Source organism: Strongylocentrotus purpuratus, unplaced genomic scaffold (genome assembly GCF_000002235.5).
Source record: "Strongylocentrotus purpuratus isolate Spur 01 unplaced genomic scaffold, Spur_5.0 spur5_scaffold_7, whole genome shotgun sequence".
Taxonomy (NCBI): domain Eukaryota; kingdom Metazoa; phylum Echinodermata; class Echinoidea; order Camarodonta; family Strongylocentrotidae; genus Strongylocentrotus; species Strongylocentrotus purpuratus.
In genome coordinates this window covers 1,608,525-1,620,543 of record NW_022145613.1, presented here as the reverse complement: position 1 = coordinate 1,620,543, position 12,019 = coordinate 1,608,525, and the positions used below count along the sequence as shown (strand labels likewise).

The 12,019-nt window shown below is 36.1% G+C and overlaps 1 protein-coding gene across 1 annotated transcript; it reads left to right on the top strand.

Moving 5' to 3' along the window:
* Window positions 1-742: 742 nt before the first annotated feature.
* Window positions 743-11,056, top strand: LOC588887 (protein Mpv17). The gene is made up of 8 exons (XM_030974576.1): window positions 743-854; window positions 3,744-3,881; window positions 4,646-4,761; window positions 5,335-5,427; window positions 6,094-6,189; window positions 7,183-7,215; window positions 8,175-8,227; window positions 9,084-11,056. The coding sequence occupies exons 2-8, from the start codon at window positions 3,809-3,811 to the stop codon at window positions 9,163-9,165; spliced, it is 546 nt and encodes a 181-aa protein (XP_030830436.1). The 5' UTR covers window positions 743-854; window positions 3,744-3,808; the 3' UTR covers window positions 9,166-11,056.
* Window positions 11,057-12,019: the final 963 nt, after the last annotated feature.

Genomic DNA, 12,019 nt, shown 5'->3' with positions numbered 1-12,019 from the left:
TTTTGCTGGATGCACTTCAACATTGAATATTTGGGCATATATTTCTCTTTTTTGCGAATTGAGGTTGAAGTATTACCATCTAAACCTATGAAGGCAATATTTAAACATTATTGAATTGATATTTTGCACCCAGAATTCTTGAACCGCGACTTTACCATTACCGGTCTTTACCTTTAAGGGGTATTTTGAAAAGGGGGAGGGGCTCATACCTCATGGGCTCATATATAAAAGGAAAAAGGGCACTAATTATCCGAAGGAAATATATAACTTATTAGAAAGGGAAAGGGGCATGTGTCAAAATAAAAGAGGCACCCAGAAAATCATGTCATCTCAGCAACATTTGAAAATCACTAGTATCGAATTGAAAATAAACCACGCTTGAATTTTAGTTGGAGTTCAACTTTACTATTAGGCGATTCCCCCACCTCCCCCCTCTCGGATTTCTTCTTGGGATGCGCTATGATGCAGATATAATTATGTAGGTGCAATTAAGCACATACATTATGGCTTGCCTAAAGGCGGCGCTCCCGGAGGGGGGGGGGGCACAATGCCCCTTCTTTTTCAAGTACTCCAAAAGTGTCCCCTTTTACATAAGAAAAAAAAATCTTCTTTTAATATAGGTTAAACCCTCTTGCTCTAAAAGGATTGCCGCTATTCATTTCTGATAAGTGTCTCTTTTATTTTGACACGTAAGTACGTGCCCCCACTTCCTGCAAATCCCCCCCCCCCCCCCCCCCCCCCCCTCGTACGTAACCGGATCGTGAGCTGTCTAAAAAGTAACAACCAGCCAACATAATACTTACGTACTTCTGGTTTCCCATGGTTAGTCTCATCAAGTAAAAAGTGGTTTGATGGTAAGCTGATTGATGCTCAATATTTTGTAGTGTTATTTTCTTCAGTCTTAAATGTTTCCGTGTGAAAACTGGAGATATCGAAACATCGTTTATTAATAGTGTGGTCCCATATACTGAACTTTGTGTAGTGTCTGAGCGGGGCCGGAGCACTGATCTCTACGGAAAAATCATTTTTCCGTAGGGGCCTAGAGATCAGTGGGCCGGAGGCGTATTTTTTATTTACACGGCAGCGAGGGGAATTTCTCGATTAATCCCAATAATAATAAATAATAAACAATATTTATAAGGCGCTTAGAGTCTAATACTGGTGTCTCTAAGTCTAAGCGCACCATATTCTGACTTTAATAACAATTAGACTTCTATTTACCAAAACTTATAATAAACACAACTTATACATCTGTTCTTTATTCAATAAATCATGCAAACCAATGAAACCTGCTCGCGTAGAGTCTAGACTGGACCGAATCGGAGTACGAGTACCTATCAGTGTAGTGCAGTGTATTATAAAGGGAATTGTACTTAATATGTAGATCTAGAGAAGTGTAGTGACTTGAACTTTAAGGTCACAACTGTTTATCAACATTGTAAATAGTCAGCATTTTAAACATTCCTTTTGTTAGTACTTTCCGTTCAGCCAGCTTCAATAACAATAACAATTTACAGCTGCACATTCTACACATTCTCTGAGTTAATTTCATCCATGGGACCACCCAGCAACAAGAGTGTTATTTTAGTTAGGGTCTACTCCAATCGGACCGCACCTTATTGTTATAATAAGCCAATCATCACACTTTTAACGCACTTGGAAAAGTCTCCACACACAGATTTTACTCACTTCTCCTGTGTTCAGTTTCATCAATCGGACGTGTTTTATAGGAAGTTTTTGTATTATACAACAAGCGTTTTTTCATTGGTTTTCACATTAATAGCGAGTTTCATCATCATCATCATTTTATTTGAGGACTGAATCGCAAATTAGATTTGTCTTCTATTTAATTTCGGGAAGTGTGAACTGTAAGGTTGTGTGCCTTCATCATATTCACGTTTCGCTAGCTAGCTAGTCGCGCTCCACGTGCTGATTCATCACTTCGCTATATCGCACTATTCCTCCTATTCCTTGGCCACTTACCAACAACACAGAGTACAGTACATCGACAACACAAGTCATATTCAGTACATACGCAGGCTAGGCAGGCAGGCACTACAGACTAGACTTTCCGCGAGCGGTTTCATTGGAATTAATCGAGCTTTTCCCCCTCTCGCACGAACGCGGAAGCTTCGATGTTTCATTAAATTATTAGAGAAAGGAGACGATTTGTTGTACCGTTGTACCGTTCTCGACTTTTTCCCCTCGCTGCCGTGTAAATAAAAAATACGCGGCCGGAGTGTATACCCGGACGTTATCGCGATCGCGGTACCCCTCACGACTCGCACAACATGGGACGGTGGGAGACTACTAGCGATTTTGGTACAATTACAAATGTGCCATTATGTGGTACAACTACTTTCTCCCCTATTTAGATCTAATAAGGTTAACAGCCGTTTTTCTATATTTAGATCTAATTTTCTGATTCATAAATCAGACATAAGAAATTATATAGATCTAGCCTAGACTGTCTACATTTCTTTCTGAATCTTATACAATTCATAAAATTGTCATTCTTAATTCCAATGGCAAAATTTACGGGCTTACTTTACAGTTACACAAATCTATCCAATTTCATTTCTGAACCAGTGAGCTGTACCATTCAATGTATTTGAACTGTAATCTATGACATGACCCAGCCAATATCAGAGACCCTCGAAATGCGTGACGTCAAGCCTAATGCGTGACACTTGGTAGCTCCGAAATATATTTCCGGTTCAACGTACCAGAAGGCCAAACGATCAATCGTTTGATATTGGGTTTATGAACATTAAAATATCAATGGTTCAGCTGGGCTTTAATTAATATTCATTACCGGTATACTCAAATCAAGATAGCTGACAACGAATCATGTTAACTACAAATCTTTCTTGAAAATAACATTGTGTTTAGGAGCTAAATAGTAAATGAGCAAGCTATCGTAAGTCAAAGTACATATTGCAGCTTTTGCTATTTTTTACATTAAAATTGAGTGTAATATCTAGTGATATTGCAGCCAAAGTGGATATATTAAGATGTAAGGAGTGAAAACACCTTATCTCGGTCCAGCCAAATCGACCCATTCCTTCCACTCACTACCCCATACAATGTCAGTGGAGCCAGATATAGTCTCAGCAGAACAAGTTCTGTCAATATCAGAGACTGAAGCTTTCAGTCTATGTTTAATACTGTTTTCACACTGGCAATATTTTGCTTAACCCCGTACTATAGGTGGGGTTAAGGGGGGGGGGGGTCTTAGCCCCACCTATAGTACGGGGTTAACTAACCCTGCAAAATAGCAGGGCTAACTCCGCAATTGTGGTGCTAACTCCTGCTAACCCCGCAATTGCGGTGCTAAGCAAATGAATGAGAACAGAAACGAAAAATAGTCCGGTACTACGCAATGGAGCGTATCGCAGCTGGCCAAATGCAAAGTATGTCCAATAATAACATTCACGATATCCGGGGTTAACGAAATGCAATGAGAACAGCGGGAATTTTCTTATTCCGGAATAGGCGCTAGTACAGGACTAAAAACAGCGAGTGTGAAAAGCCAAAAAAAATAGTCCGGGGTTAAGGATAGTACGGGGATAAGCAAAGTACGGGGTTAAGCAAAACCAGTGTGAAAGAGTATAAGAGTACTTTTGAGAATCAATGGAAGGTGTCTTAAATTTTTGTATTCCACACAATGCTGCCTGCTTTGAGTGATGATTGAACATGTTGAAGTTGCTGTGGATTAGTTAACATTCTGTTTCTGTCTCTAGATCTTCTTTGAGGCTTGGTATCCTGCCAAGAGTTCTGTTAATGCATCACTGTCTATCAAAGTGGAATGGCTTCAATATGGAGAGCATATCTAGAACTGCTTCATAAGTATCCCTTTCGAACACAAGCAGTAACATCAGGTAAATCAGCTCTTCATTTTGTTTAGATTTAAAGTGTTGCTTAAAGATAAAGACCAGTTATGGTCATGCGATTGCAGTGTGAAAGAAACGTTGTGGAATCGATTAGAAAAGGTTGATCATCTAGCATATAAGTGTGAACTGCAAGGTTCTGGAATCATCAAAATGATAAGAAATTTGTCCCAGTCTTCGTAAAGTTACAAGCACTGTACACAGAAAGATGTATATGGGACTATGCACACGTGCTCGACACATTCGTTTATCTCTCACAGTCCAATAGATAAACTAGTTTACCAAATATATCAATTAGTAGGCGGTTTCCCGGCAACATTTTTATCATCATGTATTAGTCAAAACATATTTTTTCACATGATTGGTAATAAGAGCTTCCATTTCATTTTTTGAAATTTGAGCGTTTCCAATACTGGTCTTTACCTTTAAATTGTCTCTCTAGTGAGGTGAAGCGATGCTCAGGTATACGGTAACTGTTGTTCTACTTTTGTTGAGGAGGGGGGGGGGGAGAGAGTGTATCATAATTCCGCTACAGTGGTCAATGACCATAGCATTACACTTGAACTTAAAGAGCAGTTTTATTTACTGTTATGCATGAATACAAGTGGCCCATCTAGGGATGGTGGATCATTTCAAAGTACCCCTTCCCTCATTGTTCATGCATTGTCTTGAATAATTTTAATATTTTTGTGTTGCTCATATTTCGTTGTCATAGCTAATATGATTATTTTTGTTTTAATACGCTTGATTTACAGGTGTGCTATTCTTCGCTTCAGACTGCATCTCTCAGCAAGCGGTTGAGAGGAAAGGATGGAAGAATCATGATAAATTAAGGACTCTCAGACAAAGTGCATTTGGGTTTTGCTTTGCAGTAAGTAATCCTGGGCGATATTTTGTCAATGTCTTTCATTGCTTTTTCTCCTCCTGGATTTAACACTTTGAAATATCTTTGTAACATTTAAGATGTTGCTTATATAAGTATCAGCTTGCAAGGTGATGTAGATATACTGTACTAAGGCTTACGGTTGCACCATGTGAGAGGGGGGGGGTGATCAGGGAGTCTTGAAAAGTACTGTCAGTAATCTTTCTTGCTTGACTGTGTGTGTAGTCCTGAAAAGGAATGTTGGTAATCTTTCTTGAGCTTATAGTTCTAAAGAGATCTATAGCGCCGGTTGGAGAGGATGGGTAGTAGGAGGGGCTCAACTTATCAAACAGTTAATTTGACTATCCGTCGTCAGGATTTCGCACACTCAAGAAAGAAAAATTACTGACAGTCCTTTTCAGAACTCCCCAGTCCTCCCCCTCTCTCACATGGTGCAACCATACGCCTACTGTATAACATGTAAGAAGTATGCTAATTATTGTGTAAGAGAGACTTGTATATAGATTCTGCTAGATTTGTGACCATTTTAAATCCACGTACCTTTCCTCTTACCATTATCAGGGTCCATCTTTATTTGCATGGTACAAGCTCCTCAATAGAATCTACCCTGGCTCTGGTAAGCTGACCCCTCTATGGAAGATGCTTACAGATCAAGTAAGTCGATCATATACGGTTCCTCTTATTTTTTTTATTTTTTTTTCACTCAATCAAAACTCTTCAATATTTTGGTTGTTTGTGGGATCACTGGGATGTGATGGAGATATATTTTGATTAATTTATTGAAAGAGAAAGTTAAAAAGAAATGTCAGTATCCATCTTTATTATTGTTCGCATATATTACTATGCAGTATACTTTTCTCTGTCTTGAGTTTCATATTACCTACATGGTTATCAACATACAATTTTTTTTCATTTTTAGGCATAGAACGTAGATGATGTATGTTGCTTGAAAATCATGGATGCATTTATTTTGCACATTGTTGTTAATAAAACATAATCATTCAGTGATTCAACCTTTTAAAAAGGCTACTATCTATCCTTATAACAGCCTGCATCTGTATTAATGTGTGGAAAACTTAGAACTTGTAGAGATCAAGCCCTGAGGGCATGAGTTTCATTTTAGACAGAATTCATCCTTTGGGCGATCAGCAGAAATATTTCTTTACAAAATTCTGTCAATACATTGCTTTGATGATATTTTTGGTTCTTTTAAAGTGTATTGATATAAAACAGTCTAATGTTTATATAAGAACAGGCATTTCAGATATACTTTATCTTATCTGTTTTGTTTATGAACTATCTTGATTGTTTGTTTTACAGACTGTGTTTCCGCCAGTCTTTCTCACAGTGTATTTCTCAACTGTTGCCTTGACAACAGGGAAGACATTGGATGAGGTCCCAGCCATTTTGATAAGGGTGAGTATTTCTTCTTCGATAGTATTGATGTAATCAGTAATGTCATGATTAGTATCATCATCATCGGGGCTGCACCCCTCAGCAAATAGTACTATTGGAGTCACCTCTTGCGCATAGTTTTAAACAGAACCTCTCAAGACAGTGTATATTTGTATAATATATATTTTTCTATAAAAAACATGAATCATAATATTTATGTTAATTGATATGTGGGGATAGAATATAATATATGATAGGCAGTTAATCAAATAGCATTTTACCTTTTTGTACGGTTGTCTTAATTTTTGTTAAACTGGTCTTCCTTTGAGCCTCTCCTGTAAGAATCCACTAATCATTGTGGCAGCATTTTTACTATACTTACTATATATTACGTCCAATGTTACTAGTACATCAATTTATAAATGAATACAAGTAACTTTTTATTGTATCAACAATAAACAGTAGAAAATCATGGATATTTACATTTTGTTTAACTCTTAAGCTGCCACCCATACAATGCACCCAATGCCACAGTGCTAATCCCTATTGTGCCAGCCACAAATCTCCTGTGTGCCATGTAAATTTAAGGGTTGGTTCAAGTGCATGTTATTTAAATCTTTACAAAAAATAAATTGCTGAATTACTCGCGAAAATCCAATCTCACTGTTGTATACAAAGATGCGTAATCCAAAGCTGATAATCTGATGCACGCGATGGTACTTTCAATAGCGCTGCAAAAGCACTCAGCACGGTGCAATGGGCATGAACAATAACTGTTATTACATATGCGCGCTAGCGTGCACAAAGCAGAGTAGCGGTGGCTCGCTAGCTTGAACGTAGCAGTCAATCGATAGCGCGCTCGCGTGCACAGAGCACTATAACAATAGCGCGCTAGCAGTCTCATGGCAGGATATGAGTTAAAAGACATTTCATGAGTTCCATAACAATTTATTTTAATATGTGATGAGAGTTCTATGAGTTTGTCCAATTCATTTGTTTCTTTCTTTCTTCCAGGATATACCTAGTACCTATGCCAGAGGGCTGATGGTAAGTATCGATCAAATTCAGTTCAATTCTAATTTAAGAACAGCTACAAAACTGTTGAATGGTGTCAAAAGCATACAACAGTGATAAAGGGTATACTACTCAATGCCACAACTATCAACAAATTGATCAAAACATTGGCTCATTCGTAATAGTGATCTATTGTATGATGAAATCATGAGGATGGTTTATTTGCTGGACTCATAATATATATGATTAACTTTCTCATTTGAAAATTTTGATTTAAAGAGAAGGTTGAGTTGTGGGAAGAGGTGAAAAATAATTTGTGAGCGTAATAATTCTTATTATGCAAGTGTGGAAGATCATCAGATAGGACATGTTCCCTGAAAAGCGTGGCTCTTCAAATGCCTTTATATTCTACATATGTCAGTAACATCGTAAAACTCGGGGGTAGGATTTTTACGCCACGTGTTCGTGTAGTCCTATATACATCTTTCTGTGTACAGAGTTTGTAACTTTACCAAGACTTGGCCAAATTTCTTATCATTTTGATGATTCTAGAACCTTGCAATACACACAAATTCTTATATGCTAGATGATCAACCTTTTCTGGTCGATTCCACACCGTTTCTTTCACAATGCAATCGCATGACCAGAACTCAACTTCATCTTTAATATGTCTTGTAATGAAAGACATAACAAGCCCAGATGAAAAGTGAATTTGGAGATCAGCAGAAATAAATCATGTTTCAAGTTTTTAAACACATATGTAAAAAAAGAGTTGTCACATGTTACATTACAGTCACATAAGACTTGGACAAATGAACTTCCATTTGCAAACATTCATCTTCTTTTATTATTTGTACTTTTTCTAAAACCATGCTAAGTTTTTCTTGTCTAATTTTCATGTTTTTACTAAAAGCAATTTGCTATGAAGGGTACATGGCCATTTGTTTTACATAATGATTTATCAATGTCTCTCTCTCTTTTGTCCTTTACAGATCTGGCCGGCAGTACAACTTGTCAATTTCTACTATGTGCCTCTTCTACACAGGTATTTAAAGACATCGTTTAACAATGTTAAATCTGAGATGCATGGCCCTACGTGTTATCAGTGTCTGTGATGTGGTGTAATATTGAAGCCCTATATAAATTGCGCTTCAAAAGGATCATACAGTGCCTCAAAACGGTGAAAATCTTTGAGTGACCGGTTTTTACCATACTCACTTTCCCCAATAGACTGTAGTGTTATCAAAACCGTTAGGAAAACGAAAAATGAAATTTTGACTTCCAATCATAAATATCTTGATAATCAGACAGGCGATCAACTTGGAAAAGTCGTGGGGTTCCTGACTGACCTAAAGGTTTATAATTATCATTGCAGCATGAGCTAAATCAAGGATTTTGTTTCAGAATCTGAGACAAAGATACCCAATCCTTTTAAAGGATCATAGTATTATGACTTCCTGAATCTCTTGTGTAAAAAAAAAAATTAAACATGGTTTAGCCTAGCTCAGTCTTGCACCCAAACAATGTGTATGAAATTATTAGCTCCATAATTGTATTAATGAAAGAAAAAAAAAATGTACCGTGTGTTTTGCAATCTTGAAGCATTGCACAATTGCCAACCATGGACACATTATTGCAAAGAAAATACTAGATATATGTTTTGGCAAAAACAGGTTTTATATTAGGGCTTGGGTCTGGGATAGGAATGTGTTTGTTTAGGGTTAAAGTTTAGAAATTTGAGAAGTGGTTGCTGTAGTATGTGACATAGAATCCTCTGAGTGGTGTTCACATGAACTGCGTAATATTGGACAAATATCATTTTTCTCTCACAAACCCTCTTTCTTTTGCTTTGCCTTTCTCCTTTTCTCTTCCTCACTCATTCTCTCTCTTCTCTTTCACAGAGTACTGGTTGTCAATATAGTCTCTATGATGTGGAACACCTATTTAAGCTGGAAAGCAAACGCTGCACAGAGTAGTATATGACATTTACCTCTAACTAGATAGACCTATGTACCTGCACAAATTTCACTTATATTCAAATGAACAGATGTACTACCAGTATGTGCCCATGTGATTCCAAGATTTATTGAGGTATTTTTTTAGATGGCCATAGCTCAAATGAAAACTCCACCTTGATCATGATCCAACATGATATCCACAAGCCCAAATTGCCAGTTGGTCTATTGTTTTGTAGAATGCCATAAACTAATTATCTTCCTTAAATCTTAACAATAGCTCATCATTTCATCATTTTTGTTTCATTTGTTAACATTTTTATTTTTAAAAATCCATTTACGAAGGTGAGATTTTCCTTTATGTTTTGCAAGCCATATATCCTCTCAAATTATATGAATGATTCAGAATGATACAGTATTGTTTTTACACCCTGTTTTAGAAAATGTTTGTTGTATTTCAAGTGAACTTGATTGATAAATGAATAAACATTTATTTTTAAATACATGCAAGATTAGATTTCTTTTGGGGGTCGGAAGCCATCTATACTCTCCATATAATAACTAGGAATAATGGTTTTTGACACACATGGTTTACAGCTGTCTTGGGAATCAGAACAAATGGTCAGGGAAATTTGAGAAATATTACTCAAATCAGGGAAAATTCAGGGATTTTTGGGGCCAAGTAGAAATTACCTAGTCTCTTTTATGTTGTCTTGCATTCAAACAGTGTATCCACTAGGTGACTGGTTTTCAATATGGAAATATTTTTTAATAATTATCATAACATTTGGAAATTTAAGGAGGGAAATTTCACATTTTGTTTTAATGAAAAGCTGGGAACTCTTACAGTGAGGTGTTGAACTCAGTACAATAAATGAATGATTATTCGTCAATTGTGTTTTTTGTATTGATTCATCTGATGTATGTTCATATTGTCAACCAATCTTCATTGGTATTGTCTTCATCAGACCAAACTAAATTCATAAGACTAATCTAAAATGAACAGCTTTAAGATTTTACAAATACACATTCCTTGAAAAAGGATAAGATTTAAAAAAGATTTGCAAATGATATGCCTACTTTTCTATGTAAATTGTGCTTTGTGTGTGAAAGACTGAAAGTTCTTGTACTACTTTTGCCTGGTATTTTACACATGTATGTTGAGTTTTAAACAATTATTTTACATCATTTGCACATAGATGGTTTATACATGTAGCTGATAGAGTTCTTATGCTGTTGTTATCATGCTTTTATGTCTTTATATTGTTTCACATACTTTGGGAGGTCCTTTAATAAAAGTAGGATATAATTGATGTCAATAAGGAGTACAGTGTGAAATTGTATTTTATTTGAAAATGTGCAATGTAATTGAGATGTTTATGAAATGAAGACACAATTCATGTTGAGAATGTAACTACAGTGATGTAAATGACTTGCCAAGGCAACCTAGTTTTTAAGTTATCTTGTAATTCTACATGTTTTTACTTGATGATCAGGGGTGTTGCCTGACCAACTTTAAGGAGGGAGAAGGGGGGTGTTAGACCATACATATTACCCAGCAAGTTCGCTGACAATTTATGATTAAGCGAAGGTATACATGTATACATCAAGAGGTATACATGTATGATATATATATGATATGTTGAGACACTTTCAAACATTATAGTACTTCTGCCCGATGCAGAGCTAGTAAAGTATTTATTACCCATATAGGAAAATGAATAATTTGCAACATGTGTTCATTCTATTATTTTTTATGAAATGCCAGAATTGTAAGCCAGAGAAATGTATGCAAATATATTCAGGTTGGTTTTCGTGTCAGGTTTATCAAAATGTAACGAGAGGTAATAATCTGATGTGGGGTTCTGTAATCGCAAGATCAATGTAAACTGTTTCATTAAAAAAAGTGTAATAGATCAGTTGTACAGGCATGTTAGCCAGTGTGTTGAACTTGTATCTCTTAAATATAGTTCTCACTCAATGTGCTAGCAATACTGTTGTATAAAACTGTGTTCCATGAAGCAAATTGTAAAACAATGAAATTCATTGTACTTTTGTTTCGCCATCTGCTTATCACAATTACCTTGTCCATGTACATTGTGTTTGAATTGGTGTGCTGCAGTTGCTCTAGTACAGTGGAATCTAGTGGAATCTTATTATCTCAGAGCTCTGTGTGACCAGCAGAATTAACTTGTTATATTTAAGAGTTTGTTATTACACTGGTCTTTTATATATAACCAAGTTTCACTGTACAAAGTTACTTTTATGTGAATAACCAATCATTTAGTGTATGCCATATAATACTGTACTGTGTATGATATCAAATTTGGAAGTACATGTATTTTAAAGATACTATGTCCCTTTTGCAGCCAAATTATGTAGAACTTTGCAGGAATTATGAATGTTTTGTATGTCCTATCTTTGGTAATAACATACATAAAATGAGCTGTAACAGGTACATGAGCATTTTCCTACCCACTACTTGTAACAGCCAAAATTAAACTGATTGAATCATTGTGCAGCACAAAACGAACAACCATTTGGTAAAAGGGTCTGAAAATCGGACTATTACTTAGGTGATTGCAATCACTTAAGTTCATTCGACAACTATTGGTCGTTATTTTCCAACTAAACCCCATTTTGAAGCCTTTTGTTTTGAGGAAAGTTCTAAATTAGTATTCTCTTTCAAATGCCGTTGGAATTTAACCTTTTCATTTTTTTGGCATGCAAATAGTACCTTTAAGTCTATGTAGAGTCAGGGTGAAATTAACAGCTTGAGCCAAGAATGATCCTGTATCTTTGTATAGGACCATAAAGGTTTCTAGAAAGGTATGAATGTATGAATATTTTTACACTAAATATTTATATTGTGGTGAATTTAA

What these genes read in the sequence shown, in the direction of transcription:
- LOC588887 (XM_030974576.1), top strand. Translation starts at nt 3,809, where the DNA reads ATGGCTTCAATATGGAGAGCATATCTAGAACTGCTTCATAAGTATCCC. An exon ending in TCCCAGCCATTTTGATAAGG is followed by an intron (nt 6,190 to 7,182) that starts GTGAGTATTTCT and finishes TCTTTCTTCCAG; the next exon opens with GATATACCTAGTACCTATGC. An exon ending in CCTATGCCAGAGGGCTGATG is followed by an intron (nt 7,216 to 8,174) that starts GTAAGTATCGAT and finishes TGTCCTTTACAG; the next exon opens with ATCTGGCCGGCAGTACAACT.